The sequence below is a fragment of the Scomber japonicus genome, chromosome 4 (assembly GCF_027409825.1).
Source record: "Scomber japonicus isolate fScoJap1 chromosome 4, fScoJap1.pri, whole genome shotgun sequence".
Lineage (NCBI taxonomy): Eukaryota > Metazoa > Chordata > Actinopteri > Scombriformes > Scombridae > Scomber > Scomber japonicus.
In genome coordinates, this window is record NC_070581.1 from 31,716,817 (window position 1) to 31,734,603 (window position 17,787).

At 44.0% G+C, this 17,787-nt stretch overlaps 1 protein-coding gene across 1 annotated transcript; it reads left to right on the forward strand.

The window, feature by feature from the left end:
- The first annotated feature begins 513 nt into the window (after positions 1-513).
- On the forward strand, positions 514-16,960 carry LOC128357725 (protein-tyrosine kinase 6-like). The gene is made up of 5 exons (XM_053318095.1): positions 514-517; positions 677-911; positions 6,252-6,373; positions 13,657-13,820; positions 16,775-16,960. The coding sequence occupies exons 1-5, from the start codon at positions 514-516 to the stop codon at positions 16,958-16,960; spliced, it is 711 nt and encodes a 236-aa protein (XP_053174070.1).
- The last annotated feature ends 827 nt before the right edge of the window (positions 16,961-17,787 follow it).

A 17,787-nucleotide genomic window follows, 5' to 3' on the forward strand; every position in this document is an offset into this window, starting at 1 on the left:
ATAAAACACTCTTCTTATAATAAATGATTGATTTTGCCACAATAAAAATAAAAAATAAGTTCAGGTGCCTTATTAAAAAATCCTTAATATAACATCTACCTACTCCTCCTTTAATAAAAGTTTACCTGCATGTGTTTTTGAGTGGACTGGGCCTTTAAATATCTACCTATCTTCCCACCTTCCTTTCTCCATGTTTGAACAATGTGTTGCGGTGGCAGAAACGCACAGTTGTGACATTTATGACATTTATGACGCATCAGTGAGATTATAGGCGGAGTTGTTTTAGAGTAATAATAACACAGCCGGTATGAGGAAGTATAGTCAGTAGTCTGAGAGCTGTGACACTGAGCAGGACTAACACTGTGCACGGCTGCTTCTTCTTCTTCTTCTCTGCAGGACATTCCGGAGATTCCTGCACGCACACACACATACGCGCGCGCACACACCTATCCAACAGGTGTAAAGTCGGAGGAGCTCAACAGGCTGAACCGAGGAGACCGTCCATGGTCATCTATGGGTGAGTGTCTGCGTAAAGCTTGCCCATGTCTGGAAACGCTATGGCAAAGGATTTTCAAAGATAAAAAGCCTCCTGAAAATGCTGATGGAGGAGGAGGAGGAGGAGGTGAAGGAGGTGGAGGTGGAGGTGAAGTGGATGATAAGTCTGAGCGGATATCAGCGAGCTCCGCGCCGTCGTCTCCGCAGGGGGGGTCGGCCATCTTCACGGCGCTCTGGCCCTTTGACTCCAGGACTCCGGAGGAAATGTCTTTCCAGGAGGGGGAACTGTTCAGTGTGATCACCCGCAATGGAGGCTGGTGGAGCGCGCGGAAGATCGACAAGAACGGGCGCGTGCTGGGGAGCGGGATAGTGCCAAGTAACTACCTGGTGAGGGCTGAGTCTCTGGAGATGGAGCCGTGAGTGCTTTATTATTTTAATTATAAATATAAATACAGGAATAAAGTCATCACTTAAACATGTTAGCTTCACTTAACTCCTCCTGACCTTCTCACTGCTTTGATTAGTTCATGCAATCAACCGTCAAATGAATATTTAATTAAGAGGCTTTAAATGATTCATTAAGCATATAACAGTGAATTAGAGGGGCTTCACTGATGGTAATTAGAGGAAGTGTCATTAAACGAGGTGTTTATAAGTGAAGGAGACAGCTTCAGTTAATGTCTATTCATCAATCTATTAATAAGTGATTCATGTTAAGTTAAAATTCACCTCCAGCTTTTCATTTTCGCGGGTTTTTTGACTCATTTGAATATATTAACTTGGAATAATTAGCATTTTTCAGTCTTTTAAATCCTTGTATTTATGTGTGGACTTTATAAAGTGTATGATTCACTACAGTGTGTTTGTCATACACACGTGCTTTGCTTTAATCTCTTGTTTCCCGTAACTCCAGCTACATAAATCAGATCTGGGAAATGCTTATCTATACGATTTATTATAGCACGCACACACACACACACACAAGCACACACACACACACACACACACACACACACACACACTGACACACATAAGCACATTTCTTATCCAGGTCAGTGTTGGAGCAGCTGTACTGTAGATGTAGAGTAGGTTGGACTTGAACCTTTATACTGTCTAATGTCATAAAACAGATATTTTAAAGACAGTCTTAGCTCAGCATTTTAAATAACTTACAGCTCAACCAACTTCTACCTCAACCAATGTTTCACAGCAGTGTTTAACCCTTAACCCTTACTAGTTATGTCATTTGCACCTGAAGTAAGGAAGGAAGGAAGGAAGGAAGGAAAGGAGGGAAGAAGGAAGGAAGGAAGGAAGGTAGGAAGGAAAGGAGGGAGGAGGGAGGAAGGAAAGGAAGGAGGGAGGAAGAAGAAAGGAAAGGAGGGAGGAAGGAAGGAAAGGAGGGAGGAAGGGAAGGAAGAAAGAAAGGAAGGACAGATGAAGGAAGGAAGAAAGGAAGGACAGATGAAGGAAGGAAGAAAGGATAGAAGGAAGCAACATTTACCCTAACAGCTGAACTTAGATCTGAAGAAGGAAGGAAGGAAGGAGGGAAGGAAGGAGGGAAGGAAGGAGGGAAGGAAGGACAGATGAAGGAAGGAAGGAAAGAAGGAAGGAAGGAAGGACAGAGGAAGGAAGGAAGGAAGGAAGGAGGGAAGGAAGGACAGATGAAGGAAGGAAGGAAGGAAGGAAGGAAGGAAGATCAGAGGAAGGAAGGAAGGAAGAAAGGAAGGACAGATGAAGGAAGGAAGAAAGGAAGGACAGATGAAGGAAGGAAGAAAGGACAGAAGGAAGGAACATTTACCCTAACAGCTGAACTTAGATCTAAGGAAGGAAGGAAGGAAGGACAGACAGATGGAGGAAGGAAGGAAGGAAGGAAGGAAGGACAGAGGAAGGAAGGAAGGAAGGACAGAAGGAGGGAACATTTACCCTAACAGCTGAACTTAGATCTAAGGAAGGAAGGAAGGAAGGAAGGAAGGACAGAGGAAGGACCCGGGAGGACAACAGGAAGGTTAAAGAGTCTGTATCTCCTGGTGCACGTTGTCTGTTTAAGGGTTAAAACCGACATAAGTGAACTGTATGTATGAGCTCATTTGATCATACTCATGCTTCATGCAGTGATTTGACACAGCACAGTAACAGAGTAGCAGTGATTCAGTATTATGAGATCAAACAGGAGGAAAATGTGCAGTTTCACTCTAATGTGATCAGTCCGGTTTTTATGATCATCCACATTTCACAGGAAGTGCACTGGTTCAACTCGTATTTGTGTAAACTCAACTGTTGTAATGTTGCATCAAATTACAACATTAGCTTAAATAAACAACTCTGATAACCCTGATACACACTTTGTCAGGGAAGGAAGGGAAGGGGGAAGGAGGAAGGAGGAAGGGAAGATGGAAGGAAGGGAGGAAGGAGGGAGGGAAGGAGGAAGGAAGGGAGAAAGGAGGGAGGAAGAAGGAAGGAAAGGAGGGAGGGAGGAAGGAAGGAAGGAAGGGAGAAAGGAGGGAGGGAAGGAGGAAGGAAGGTAGAAAGGAGGGAGGAAGAAGGAAGGAAAGGGGGGGGGAGGAAGGTGGGGGGAGGAAAGAAGGAAGGAGGGAGGGAAAAAGGAAAGAAGGACAAAGAAAAGGAGGAAGGAAGGAGGGAGGGAAAAAGGAAAGAAGGACAAAGAAAAGGAGGAAGGGAGGAAGGTGGGGGGAGGAAAGAATGAAGGAGGGTGGGAGAAAGGAAAGAAGGACAAAGGAAAGAAGGAAGGGAGGAAGGTGGGGGGAGGAAAGAAGGAAGGAAGAAGGAAGGAAAGTAGGGAGGAAGGAAGGAAGCGAGAAAGGAAGGAGGGAAGGAGGGAAGGGAGAAAGGAGAGAGGGAAGGAAGGTAGGGAGAAAGGGTCCTCCCTTCCTTCTTTCCTTCCTTCTTGGGGGGAGGGAAGAAGGAAGGAGGGAGGGAGGAAAGAAGGAAGCAGAGAGGATGAAAGGAAAGAAGGAGGGAGGGAGAAAGGAAAGGAAAGAAAGAAAGGAAGGAAGGAAGGAAGGAAGGAAGGAAGGAGGGAGGGAGGGAGGGAGGAAAGAAGGACAAAGGAAAGAAGGAAGGGAGGAAGGTGGGGGGAGTAGAGACCATAAATCACCTATAGGAAACACGTGCTCACATCCAAACCCTGGACCAGGACTGTAGACGGATGGTTTCCGTAGCAACGCCGCAGTGAGAAACGTTCAGTAACAGCTTTCATAACGTCGGTGTTACGTCCGAGTGTCTCAAACCCTGCCAGCCTCACCACTTCTCCTTTTGTCTCTCTGTCTCTCGTTTATTGCTTCAGCAGAATGGGAAGTGTGTAATAACGCGGTCAGAGTCTCACAGAGTCAACAGCTGCTGCAAAGTTTCATTGATTGAAAAGATTTAGACTCTTATTTTGAAAAACTATTAAAAGGTGCAGTATGTAGAAAAAACTTAGCCAGAAGATTTGAATGAGTACACCTTCGAGGTCCCGCCCCTTTACTCTCTGCTGCCGTGCCTTCACACAGAGGAACCTGCCGTGCACCAGCAGGCTTGTAACCACGGTAACAGAGGAAGCTTGTTTGACCTAGAGAGAGCGAAGTAGGCGACGCGTGTGGGGGTGGGGGGGGGGGGGGATTTCCACAGTTTTTGCTCCGTCCTATTTCCAGCGTCCAACCTGAGAGCAAACTGACTTTTAAATTAAGTTGCACTGTTAATACGGTAATTACGGCAGCCCAATCAAATCAGAACGAGTTCCTTGAGGCTACCGTAATTACTGTAGTAGCAGCACAACTAAACATTTTCTTTGTGGGGGGGGGGGTTTCCACAGTTTTTGCTCCGTCCTATTTCCAGCGTCCAACCTGAGAGCAATCTGACTTTTAAATTGAGTTGCACTGTTCAGTGGTGTTTGCCGTACACACACACAGAACTGCTCTCCAGAGAGTGAAAATGTGATCGCTGGTTTTAATCTTTGAAGCCGTTTCTAAGCCAACTAATATAAACGTGATCTTTTAATTATGATGATTTGCTGTCCAGGTTGTGAAAGCCGGTAATTATCCTTTAACTGGGGTGTATATTATTATGTATTATGAGAAGCATCTTGTAACCTCAGTTTGGAAATGTGATATAGAAATACAACACTGCATCACAAATTCATTTATCTTCTTTGATCTTTGTGTCATTCTTCCATTATTCTAAATCAGAGGTGTCAAACTCATGTTCATTCAAGGGCCACATACAGCCCAATTTAATCTCACATGGGCCGGATCATTAAAAAGATGGAAGGAAGGAAGGAAGGAAGAAAGGAAGGAAGAAAGGAAGGAAGGAAGGAAGGAAGGAAGGGAAGACAGGATGAAAAGATGGAAGGAAGAAAGGGAGGATCGAGGGAGGGAGGAAGGAGGAAAGATGCAAGGATGGAAGGAAGAGGAGAGAAGACAGTAAGGACAGATGAAAGAAAGGAAGGAAGGAATGAAGGAAAGATTGAAGGAAGGAAGGAGTGAAAGAAAGATGGAAGGAAGGAAGGAAGGAAGAGAGGATCAGAGGAAGGAAGGAAAGATGGAGGGAAGAGGAGAGAAGACAGTAAGGAAAGATGAAAGAAAGGAACAAACGAACGAACGAAAGAAAGGACAGATGGAAGGAAGAAAGGGTGGATCGAGGGAGGGAGGAAGGAGGAAAGATGCAAGGATGGAAGAGGAGAGAAGACAGTAAGGACAGATGAAAGAAAGGAAGGAAGGAATGAAGGACAGATGGAAGTAAGGGAGGAGTGAAAGACAGATGGAAGGAAGGAAGGAAGGAAGAGAGGATCGGAGGAAGGAAGGAAAGATGGAAGGAAGAGGAGAGAAGACAGTAAGGAAAGATGAAAGAAAGGAAGGAAGGAACGAAAGTAAGGACAGATGGAAGGAAGAAAGGGTGGATGGAAAGATAGAAGGAAAAGAACACAGGAAGGAAAGTGGGCCGGATCATTAAAAAGATGGAAGGAAGGAAGGAAGGAAGGAAGGAAGGAAGGAAGGAAGGAAGGAAGAGAAGACAGGATGAAAAGATGGAAGGAAGAAAGGGAGGATCGAGGGAGGGAGGAAGGAGGAAAGATGCAAGGATGGAAGGAAGAGGAGAGAAGACAGTAAGGACAGATGAAAGAAAGGAAGGAAGGAATGAAGGAAAGATTGAAGGAAGGGAGGAGTGAAAGACAGATGGAAGGAAGGAAGGAAGGAAGGAAGGAAGAGAGGATCGGAGGAAGGAAGGAAAGATGGAGGGAAGAGGAGAGAAGACAGTAAGGAAAGATGAAAGAAAGGAAGGAAGGAACGAACGAAAGAAAGGACAGATGGAAGGAAGAAAGGGTGGATCGAGGGAGGGAGGAAGGAGGAAAGATGCAAGGATGGAAGGAAGAGGAGAGAAGACAGTAAGGACAGATGAAAGAAAGGAAGGAAGGAATGAAGGAAAGATTGAAGGAAGGAAGGGAGGAAAGACAGATGGAAGGAAGGAAGGGAAGAGAGGATCGGAGGAAGGAAGGAAAGATGGAAGGAAGAGGAGAAAAGACAGTAAGGAAAGATGAAAGAAAGGAAGGAAGGAACGAAAGTAAGGACAGATGGAAGGGTGGATGGAAAGATAGAAGGAAAAGAAGACAGGAAGGAAAGTGGGCCGGATTGGACCCCTCGGCGGGCCAGTTCTGGCCCACGGGCTGCATGTTGGACACCCCTGATCTAAAGCTACAGTTTTTAAGTCTGAAACTCTACAACCACTTCATAATAATCACTTCCTGTCTTTCTGTCTTGATCCAGATGGTACTTCGGGACTATGAACCGCTTTGAGGCTCAGAACCACCTGATGACTCCAGAGAATGAACAAGGAGCTTTCCTCATCCGCTGCAGCGAGAAGAACGACGTCGGATACGTCCTATCAGGCAAGATGAGAAAAGAGGAAGGGGTGACGGATGGAAAGAAAGAGAGTGGTACAGGGTCAGTGGGTTAAAGGAGAGGGAAGAGAGAGTTTCACTTCAGTTCAGGATGTTTTTAGTAGAAGACGGAGAGGGACAGTTGCTATGGGTTTCACTTTAAGGGTACTTGGATCGGTGCTGGTAGTAGGCATGGACCGGTATGAGATTCTGGTGGTATGATAACCATAAGCAAAAATATCACAGTGTGAGGGGTCGTGATACTCTACGCTGCAGCTGCACCACCTGAGGGATTTCTGACCAGCACTTCCTGTCTTTGACCAGACTAAGCTCATACCTTAGGAACAGTATGACAGAACATTTGATGGTTTCGGTTATCGTGGCTTTTTCTTATCGCGGTATACCTTGAACACGGTTATCATCCCATGCCTAGCTGGTAACTTAATTTTTTAATCAGTGCTACTTGTCTTAAGTTGCTTTTTACTCTCTGGCTGTGTCCGTAATTACTCCCTATTTACTTTACAGTGCTCCACATTTACCCTCCACCACTTTATGCTGAGTGTGAGTGTGTAAATATATCCACTATATTATTATATCCAATATATAGAGTCTTAAATATTCCACATTAGACCTGGGCGATATGGGCAGAATCAAATATCACAATATTTTTGACCAAATACCTCGATATTGATATTTTGACAATGTTGTAGAGATGACTATTGAGATTCTTGATAAATAATCATCAGTAATGTGGATATAATGACTAAGTGGATAAAGGTAGATGACGATATCTATAAAGTATCATGATATCTGTATAATATCAATTTATTGCCCAGACAGAATATGAAGTGAATTTTAAAAAGGATGCAGGATCACATATAAAGTCAAAGAGTTGCCTGAAGAAGAGTTGAAAATGTTAAATGTTAGTTGCATCCCATTTTTTAAAATTTGCTTCAGGGAAACGTAGAGATGAGAGGAAAAAGGAAAGGAAATAAAAAGAAAGAGCTGAACATATTGACATTCAGGCTGCCTCCCTGCTTCTCTCTGTATACGATGACGCAGTGATTTGAATAAGAAGAAAGGTCGACTAAGGGATTTCTTGGCTGCTGAATCATCAATGTTTAGGGGTAAGCCCGGCTTTCTGGTGAGCTCTGAGTTCAGTCAGAGGTTGAGCTCAACACAAACACAGAGAGAGAGAGAGAGAGAGGGAGAGGGAGAGGGAGAGAGAGAGAGAGAGAGAGAGAGAGAGAGAGAGAGAGAGAGAGAGAGAGAGAGGAGAGAGAGAGAGAGAGAGAGAGAGAGAGAGAGAGAGAGAACACACAGAAACACTCCTGCTGACACCGCTGCGTCTGTTTGTAGCTCAGTGTCAGTTTATAAGGCTGCTTGAGGCTAATGACACAAAGAGAGAGAGGGAGACACACAGAGAGAGAGAGAGAGAGAGAGAGGGAGATGGAGAGAGAGAGAGAGAGAGAGGGAGATGGAGAGAGAGAGAGGAGAGAGAGAGGGAGATGGAGAGAGAGAGAGAGAGAGAGAGGGAGATGGAGAGAGAGAGAGAGGGAGATGGAGAGAGAGAGAGACAGATAGAAAGAGTGTCAGTTTATGAGGCCGCTTGAGGCTACTGACACAAAGAGAGAGAGAGAGAGAGAGAGAGAGAGAGAGAGAGAGAGAGAGAGGGAGAGAGGGAGACAGAGAGATAGAGAGACAGATAGAAAGAGTGTCAGTTTATGAGGCCGCTTGAGGCTAATGACACAAAGAGAGAGAGAGAGAGAGAGAGAGAGAGAAAGAAAGAGAGAGAGAGAGAGAGACAGAGAGTGAGAGAGAGAGAGAGAGAGAGAGAGAGAGAGAGAGAGACAGAGAGAGAGAAAAAGAGAGAGAGAGAAAAAGAGAGAGAGAGAGAAAAAGAGAGAGAGAGAGAGAGAGAGAGAGAGAGAGAGAGAGAGAGAGTATCGTTGAAAAAACTGCAAACCAGCACCGATCCAAACAGAGTCAGGTGTAACAGGAGTGTAGTATCTGGGCTGCTGAACTGCTAACTAACAGAGCTTTTCCATTATACAGTTCTAGCAATACCCGGGGAGTCCAATACGGCCCAGTTTCCTGCTGTCTTTTTTTCTTTCCTTCTTTCCTTCCTTCCTTCCTTCCTTCCTTCTGTCCTTCCTTCCTTCCTTCCTCCATGACTCTTCCAGTGACTCTCTGACCAATCAGTGGCCAGCAGTCTGATGACATCACATTTAGTAACAAACTAATAAAGGACCCGGTACCCCAGGTACTATCCCTAGTGGAAACGTAGAAAAAACGACTTCACCACCACCAGACAGGTTGTGAGCAAGTCCATACAAATATTCATATTTTCTAGCTCTTTGTATCGTTTGATGGGAGACGTTTCAATACTATTTGGTAACACTTCATCTCTACCAAACCCTAGAGCCAAGCAGCATTTCTGTTATCTTGGATGACATCATACATAAAAAAAGAAGGAACTTAGAAACTACACATTTATCAACACTGAGTAAAGACTAAACTTCCTGTTGCACCACTGTTATGGGGCAAATCACTACAGAGCTTCAAAGTAAAGGTTAACTTTATTCTAGGGCTGTCAAACGATTAATTTTTTTAATCGAGATTAATCGCAGAATCTCCATAGTTAATCGCGATTAATCACGTTTTGAATTGCATGTTTAAAATCCTGTTATTTGACATTTGAAGGCAGTTTTAAGCCCATAATGTAAAGCATTTCTTACCAGAGTGTCTTAACTAGGAATCAATCACGGCTCTGCTGCGACTCCCACACTCCAAAATGGTCCTTTGGTGGAGCTGAGGCTCACTTGGCTGCACCTGGGTGTTTAGCGTGGAGGTGCTAACTCAAACTCCACGTACTCCGGTGGTAGTTAAACTCCGTTTGACACAGGTTGCATTTTACTTTTGACTTGTCAACTGAAGCGTCTGGAAGTGTTTTAAAGTTAAACAAGCCGTTCAAAAGTCCAGTAGCTCTCTTACTTTCCATCAGCGCGGTAGGTTTACTGCAGGAGGCCACTTCAAAGCATAGCGCTACAGCTAGAGGAGCCGTCTACGGGGGAGTAGAAGGGACAAAAAGGCTTGCAACATTAATAGTAATATTGTATGCTTCGATACTACTTGGTATTGATTTATTTCGGTCGATACCTTAAAACCATAAATTTGCCTTGTTGATGTTAATGATGTCAAAGTTCTTCTCCCTCTTCTGCTCACCTAGATGCTGTTAGTACATGCTCGAAACTGAGTGTGATAATACTAATAATAAAAAAATCTCTTTCTTTTGCCTCCTGTATGTGTCACAGTCACAAGACATTTAAAACCGATGCCCTTTTAAAGAGCATCGGCACGAGCGTAACCACAGAAAATGTCACTATTTATGTTTTCCCATCTTTTTATGCACCTGATGAAAACAACAGCAGAGTGAGAAACGCTGCCAAGAGGAGGAGGAGGAGGAGAGATGATTGCTCAATTTCTCTCCAATCTGCCAGACACCTATTAACGTAACCCACTTACAGCTCAGACTCCCACTGTGGGCTCTGAACACACCCAGGGGTTACTAGGAGGCATCCTGCAGGTCTCATAATAAGATTGACTGGGTGAAATCAGCCTGTTAGTAGTTTGTTCAGGTACAGTGTTCAGAGTAGGTCACGTATGTTTTGGCAGCACTCAGAGACCAACACACAATAACTGTAGTAGAAGAAGAAGAAGAAGAAGACATGTGAGACTGGGCTGCACCTACACACTGTAGTTTATAAGGCTGCATAAAGATGGATGGATTAAAATAGAAGAGACTGATGACTGATTCAGTTATCTCTTGTAATACGTTAACCCTCCTGTTGTCCTCGAGTCAAGGAAGGAAGGGAGGAAGGAAGGAAGAAAAGGAGGGAGGAAGAGAGGAAAGGAAAGGAAAGAAGGAAGGGAGGAAGGAAGGAAGGAAGGAAAGAAGGGAGGAAGGGAGGAAAAAAGGAGGGAAGGACGAAAGGAAGGAAGGAAAGAAAGGAGGGAGGAAAGAAGGGAGGAAAGGAAAGAAGGAAGGGAGGAAAGGAAAGGAAGGAAGGGAGGAAGGAAGGAAGGAGAGAGAAAGGAAAAGAGGAAGGGAGGAAAGAAAGGAAGGGAGGAAGGAAAGGAGAGAGGGAGGAAGGAAGGGAGGAAGGAAGGAAGGGGGATGGAGGAAGGAAGAGAGGAAAGGAAGGGAGTAAGGAAGGAAGGAGGGAGAAAGGAAAAGAGAGAGGGAGGGAGGAAGGGAGGGAGAAAAGAAGAGAGGAAGGAAGGAAGGAAGGGAGGAAAGGAAAGGAAAGGAAGGAAGGAAGGGAGGAAGGGAGGAAAAAAGGAGGGAAGGAAAGAAGGAGGAAAGAAAGGAAGGGAGGAAGGAAAGGAGAGAGGGAGGGAGGAAGGAAGGAAGGAAGGAAAGAAAGGAGAGAAGAAGGGAGGAAAGGAAAGAAGGAAGAAAGAAAGGAGGGAGGAAGGAGGGAAAAGAGAGAGGGAGGGAGGAAGGAAGAGAGAGAAGGAAGGAAGGAAGGAAGGAAGGAAGGAAAGGAGAGAGGGAGAGAGGAGGGAAGGAAGAAGGAAGGAAAGGAGTGAAGGAGGGAAGGAGGAAGGAAGGAGGGAGGAAGGAAAGAAGGAAGGAAGGAAAGGAGGGAGGAAAGAAAGAGAGAAGGAGGGAATTAAGGGAAGGAGGAAGGAAAGGAGGGAGGAAGGAGGGAAGGAAGAAGGAAGGAAAGGAGTGAAGGAGGGAAGGAGGAAGGAAGGAGGGAGGAAGGAAAGAAGGAAGGAAGGAAAGGAGGGAAGGAAAGGAGGGAGGAAAGAAAGAGAGAAGGAGGGAATTAAGGGAAGAAGGAAGGAAAGGAGGGAAAGAAAGGAGGGAGGAAAGAAAGAGAGAAGGAGGGAATTAAGGGAAGGAGGAAGGAAAGGAGGGAGGAAGGAGGGAAGGAAGAAGGAAGGAAAGGAGTGAAGGAGGGAAGGAGGAAGGAAGGAGGGAGGAAGGAAAGAAGGAAGGAAGGAAGTTTAGGAGGGAGGAAAGAAAGAGAGAAGGAGGGAATTAAGGGAAGAAGGAAGGAAAGGAGGGAGGAAGGAGGGAAGGAAGAAGGAAGGAAAGGAGTGAAGGAGGAAGGAAGGAGGTAGGAAGGAAAGAAGGAAGGAAGGAAAGGAGGGAGGAAAGAAAGAGAGAAGGAGGGAATTAAGGGAAGGAGGAAGGAAAGGAGAGAGGAAGGAGGGAAGGAAGAAGGAAGGAAAGGAGTGAAGGAGGGAAGGAGGAAGGAAGGAGGGAGGAAGGAAAGAAGGAAGAAGGAAGGAAAGGAGGGAGGAAAGAAAGAGAAGGAGGGAATTAAGGGAAGAAGGAAGGAAAGGAGGGAAAGAAAGGAGGGAGGAAAGAAAGAGAGAAGGAGGGAATTAAGGGAAGAAAAGGAAGAAAAGGAGGGAGGAAGGAAGTAGGGAGGGAAGGAAGGAAGGAAAGAAGGAAAGGAGAGAGGGAGAGAGGAGGGAAGAAGGAAAGAAGGAAGAAGGAAGGAAAGGAGGGAGGAAAGAAAGAGAAGGAGGGAAGAAGGAAGGAAAGGAGGGAGGAAGGAAGTAGGGAGGAAGGAAAGGAGGAAAGGAGGAAGGAAGGAGGGAAGAAAAAGAGGGAGGAAGGAAAGAAGGAAGAGTAATAATCCCTCACTGAACAGAAGAACTGGTTGTGTATGACAGAAGAACATACAGAAGGTTAAAGTTGAACCAGTCTGTAATAATTTAACCACTTGCTGCTCATCGTTTCCTCTTTCACATCAGTTTGGTAAACCTTGGTCTGAACTGGCCGTAGCTACCGTTGAGGACACCGAGGTCATGTCCTCACTATTTTTTTCTTGAAGTTTTGTTTCATTGTGAAGTGAAAATAGCATCAACGGATCATCACGAACTTGCAGATACTGCTGCCAGGATAAAATGAAAGTAGTCGGCTATAGCCAAGTGGTGGAGTGAGGTCTTGAAATCCACCGGGAATTGTTTCACCGGCCCCGGACCCCGATGTTATGTCCCAACTGGTTTCCAATTTAACTGGTTTCCTTACCGAACAGATTCAGCAGATTCATCACAAATTCACAAATATACAGTCAGCATATTACTGGAGATTTAAGATTAAGTAGCAGTTATATGGAGCTCACTTCCAGAAAACATATTTGCTGCAGTAGATGTTGAACTATCGTCTACATTTGTGGATTGGACTTGACCTGATTTTGCAAACTGTTCATTCATTGGATGAGCTCTTTTCTCCCTTTCCCAGCATGCCGTGCTCCATTCCACATTGTAAGAACAAACAAAGAAAATTTCTAGGGCTGTCAAACGATTCATTTTATTTAATCGAGATTAATCGCAGAATTTCCATAGTTAATCACGATTAATGGCGTTTTGAATTGCATGTTTAAAATCCTGTTATTTTCCATTTGAAGGCAGTTTTAAGCCCATAATGTAAAGCATTTCTTACCAGAGTGTCTTAACTGGGAATCAATCACGGCTCTGCTGCGACTCCCACACTCCAAAATGGTCCTTTGCTGGAGCTGAGGCTGGCTTGGCTGCACCTGGGTGTTTAGCGTGGAGGTGCTAACTCAAACTCCACGTACTCCGGTGGTAGTTAAACTCCGTTTGACACAGGTTGCATTTTACTTTTGACTTGTCAACTGAAGCGTCTGGAAGTGTTTTAAAGTTAAACAAGCCGTTCAAAAGTCCAGTAGCTCTCTTACTTTCCATCAGCGCGGTAGGTTTACTGCAGGAGGCCACTTCAAAGCATAGCGCTACAGCTAGAGGAGCCGTCTACGGGGGAGTAGAAGGGACAAAAAGGCTTGCAACATTAAAATGCGATTAAAAAAATTAACGCCTTATGGATTGCGATTAATCTGATCGTGATTAACGCGTTAACGCTGACAGCCTTAAAAATAATATATTGCAGTTATATAATTTGGAAGACATGGAAGTTGTAGAAGTGAAATAGGAGTTGATTTAAGTTGCAAAATTGGAAGTGATAAGAAAGAAGTGGAGCACAAGAGTGAGCATGACTAAGAAATACACAGCAAGAAAGCTTTTTATATTAATACATCATGATTTACATCCATCTTGTATATAATATGGGGTCTTTTTGACCTCAGTATTTGAAAAATCCTGGCTACGGTCTTGTCTTCAGCATCAATATCTCCACGTTTCAAGATTTTCAATTCAAGTTGTAATAAACCACATTTATAATTAATGTGTAAAAACATGAACGGGACTTTAAATCTTAAATCTGACTTTGTGTGCATGTGTGACTCTTCCTGCAGTGAAGTCGGACACTCGAGTGAAGCATTTTAAGGTCCTCCAATTGGACGAGAGTCGTTTCTACGTGGAGGTGAACCAGGAGTTTAGCTCCCTGATCGACCTGGTGGAGTATTACCGTGGCAACGCCCTCAACAACGCAGGCAGACTGGGAAGCCCCTGCAAGAGGGTAAGATTCGTTTGTACTGTGTGTGTTTCTATGTGTGCAGCTACTTCTTCTTCTTCTTCTGTTGTTTGTTCCTCTTACTTTTGGTCATATGAAAAGAAGAAGTGTGGACATTCAGAGATGGCGTCAACCTCAAACCCCCCCCCCCCCCCCCGCCCCCCCTCCTCCAAAACGCTCATATACACTTATGGACATGGCTTTATGTTTTTAGATGTGTTGTTATGATGTATTCTAGAAACTAAAACTGAACATAGACTTCCTTTTGAGAAATCAGATAACACAGCGGTAGAGTTGATTTAGAAAAATTCACAATGTCTAAAAAAAAAAAAAAAAAAAAAAGTCAAAGCTCCAGCGACACAACTTTATCATTAGACCAACGTGTTTCGGCTCGTGGCTTTAATTAGAGTCATGATTAACCCTTTATAGGACACTCATTGAAAGGAAGGAAGGAAGGAGGAAGGAAAGGAATGAGGAAGGGAGGAAAGGGAGGAAGGGAAGGAAGGAGGGAGGAAGGAAAGGAAGGAAGGAAGGTAGGGGGAGGAAAGAAAGAGAGGAGGAGGGAGGGAGGAAGGGAAGGAAGGAAGGAAGAAGAAAGGGGGATGGAGAAAGGAAAGAAGGAAGGGAGGAGAGAAGGAGGGAGGGAGGAAGAACAGATGGAAGGAAGGACGGAGGAAGGAAAGAAGGAAGGGAGGAGAGAAGGAGGGAGGGGGCAAGGACAGATGGAAGGAAGGAAGGATGGAGGAAGGAAAGAAGGAAGGAAGGGAGGAGAGAAGGAGGGATGGAAGAAGGACAGATGGAAGGAAGGACAGATGGAAGGAAGGAAAGGAAGGAAGGACGGAGGAAATAAGGAACACGGGAGGGAGAAAGGAAAAGAGGAAGGGAAGAAAGAAGGCAGGGAGGAAGGAAGGGAAGGAAGGAAGGAAGGAAGGAAGGAAGGAAGGAAGGATATTTTGGGATATTTACAGAAGTTACCAAATATAATTATTTGCCCAATAAAGAGTTAAACACATTACAAACAGCATTTAAATAGGGTCAGTTTAAAAAGCAGGAAGTGTCAAAAAAGGTAAAAACAAACCCCCCCAAAAAAAATAACCAGTGATGTATCAGCCAATGTGGTATCTACCTAGATGGGTTCAGTATGTGGTCATGTGACTTCAGGCTAATTATAGACAATGGGAGCATCCAATGAATGACATGGGTGACACCAAATTACTAAGTATCACCCGTTCAATTGGATTTTTATGGATTATGGGCCAAATATGGTGTCACCCATGTCGTTTATTGAATGCTCCTTTTCTGTTTTTTAACAACCTTATTTAAAAGCTGTTTGTAATGTGTGTTATGATGACCCTCCCTGATGAAGGCCAGAAGCCAAAATGACTTTTAAGACTTTTTTCCCCCTTCTCCATGCATCTTTTTTAAAATAGGTGAATCTGTGACAGAAACCTGTACTCTGCTTCTAGAAAATTCACAATGACAATGATTGACAGAAATGTAGCACAGATCCACAGATGGTTGTTAGATTTGAGCACAATTTGGTTAATTTTCCAATTCACGTTCAAGCTTCACTGTGACAGACAGCAGTCACAACAATGTAAATACAGTAAGAAGGTCCTGAAGAAGATCCTCTGGCCAAATACAACGTTTTTTGTTGCACTGGTCCTGTTTGGACCTCAACTAATTATTCAGCTATTTGCTAGCAGCTATTAAACAAACTTCTCCATCCCAGTATGCAAAGCACATCTGGTTTTAGGAGCCGATTAGCTCAAACTCTTAACAGTACAAGGAGAGATAATCAGAGGAGAAACACATATATAGAAAGAAAAAAGAAAATCAGTGGCCAGTTCTTTCAGTTTAACATTAATTTACATGACTCCTCATACACTATGGAAAGTACAGTACAGTAGTTCCTCAGATGGACTTCGGATCATGTTCCCACTAAAAACAAGGGTTCCTCTTCTAAAAGGGTCGTGGTACGGTTGTTTTGGTCCAAACCAGAGTGATTACTGTGTTCAGACCTGTCCAAACAAATCAAACCAAGGAGGAACACCGACTGGAGTTAGATTTAACCAGACTAAAAAGTAAAAGGTCTGAAAACACCTCTAGATTTCTACAAACAAGACCGTATCTCATCAGGGCAATGCCAAAAATGCTTGATCACAAAAATTCAAGCTTGGTTTCAAACCGCTGAATCATCACACACAACTCTGAATGACTATTTTACTTTCTTCCTTATCAAACTTATAATATTACTAAGAGGGTCTGGCAATGTGCATTATTACAAAGATCATCAACTCTGCCTGGAGCCTGATAGCTATTCCCTCCACTTATTATGCCTTTTAGCACAATATCATATACAGTCAAGCCCGAAATTATTCATACCCCTGGCAAATTTTGACTTAAACTTACTTTTATTCAACCAGCAAGTTGTTTTTTGACCGGAAGTGACACAGGCGTCTCCAAGAAGATAAAAAGACGATGTACAAAAGGCATCATTGTGGTAAAAAAAAATATTTCAGTCAGCTTTAATTTACATTTGAACAAAAAGTGGCATGTCCAAAAGGGGTATGAATAATTTCGGGCTTGACTGTATATCAAGTCCTTATTGAAGACCCTTTTTACAGAGGTTCTTATTTTGAAGAGTCAGCTTGAAACATAAAAAGCTGGGCCTTAGTGAAGGGTCAGTTCAGTCTGATTATGATTGACGTGGCTTCAACACACAGCGATTCTTTCTTATTACATCATTGTGATAAACAACATATTTTATTCAGTGGTTGTGAAATTAAATTAGAGTTGGGAAATATGCAAATATTGCTCATAATATACCTTTTTAATCTCTTTCATGATTCTTAAAACACCTACTGGGATTTTCTGAACACCCATAATAATCCTACATATTAATGATAATTCATATATTTTATACCTAAAAGTGTATTTTTGTTTGTTTCCTCCATTAGCTAAAGCCCAAAGCAGATCCTAACTTCACAGAGGACGACTGGGAGCTCCCTAAAGAGGAGTTCACTCTGCTGGAGGAGCTGGGCAGCGGCTACTTCTCTGATGTCTACCGAGGACTCTGGAAAAAAAGTATTAACGTCGCCATCAAGATCATCAAAAGTGGTATTTCATCTCATCTGTTGCTCTAAAAATGGCTGATTTAACATCTGGGGTTTCTTTAAATGACCTGTTGACTATATGACAGTTAGATTAATGTGTTAGTCAACAGAAAATGTATCGCCAATAAGTTTCATAATCACTTAACCCTACTGTTGTCCTTGAGTCAAGGAAGGAAGGAAAGGAGGGAGGAAGAAGGAAGGAAGGAAAGGAGGGAGGAAGGAGGGAGGAAGGAGGGAGGAAGAAGGAAGGGAAGGAGGTAGGAAGGAAAGAGGAAGGAGGGAATTAAGGAAAGGAGGGAGGAAGGAGGGAGGAAGGAAAGGAGAGAGGAAAGAAGAAAGGGGGGCGGAAAGAGGTAGGGAGGAAGGAAAGGAGGGAGGAAGGAGGGAGGAAGAAGGAAGGAAGGAAAGGAGGGAGGAAGGAGGGAGGAAGAAGGAAGGGAAGGAGGGAGGAAGGAAAGAGGAAGGAGGGAATTAAGGAAAGGAGGGAGGAAGGAGGGAAGGAGGAAGGAAAGGAGGAAGGAAGGAGGGAAGGAAAGGAGGGAGGAAAGGAAGAAGGAAGGAAAGGAGGGAAGGAAAGGAGGGAGGAAGGAAAGGAGAGAGGAAAGAAGAAAAGAGGAAGGAAAGAAAGAGAGAAGGAGGGAATTAAGGGAAGGAGGAAGGAAAGGAGGGAGGAAAGAAGGAAGGAAAGAGGGAGGAAAGAAAGAGAGGAGGGAAAGAGGAAAGAAGGAAGGAACAGTCAAAACGGACGGGGTCAATTTGACCCGGGAGGACGACAGGAAGGTTAATCATACCAGTCATTTCAACGAGGAAACTTATCGGGTTCCAGCTTCTCAAACGACACATGAACATTTTAGCCT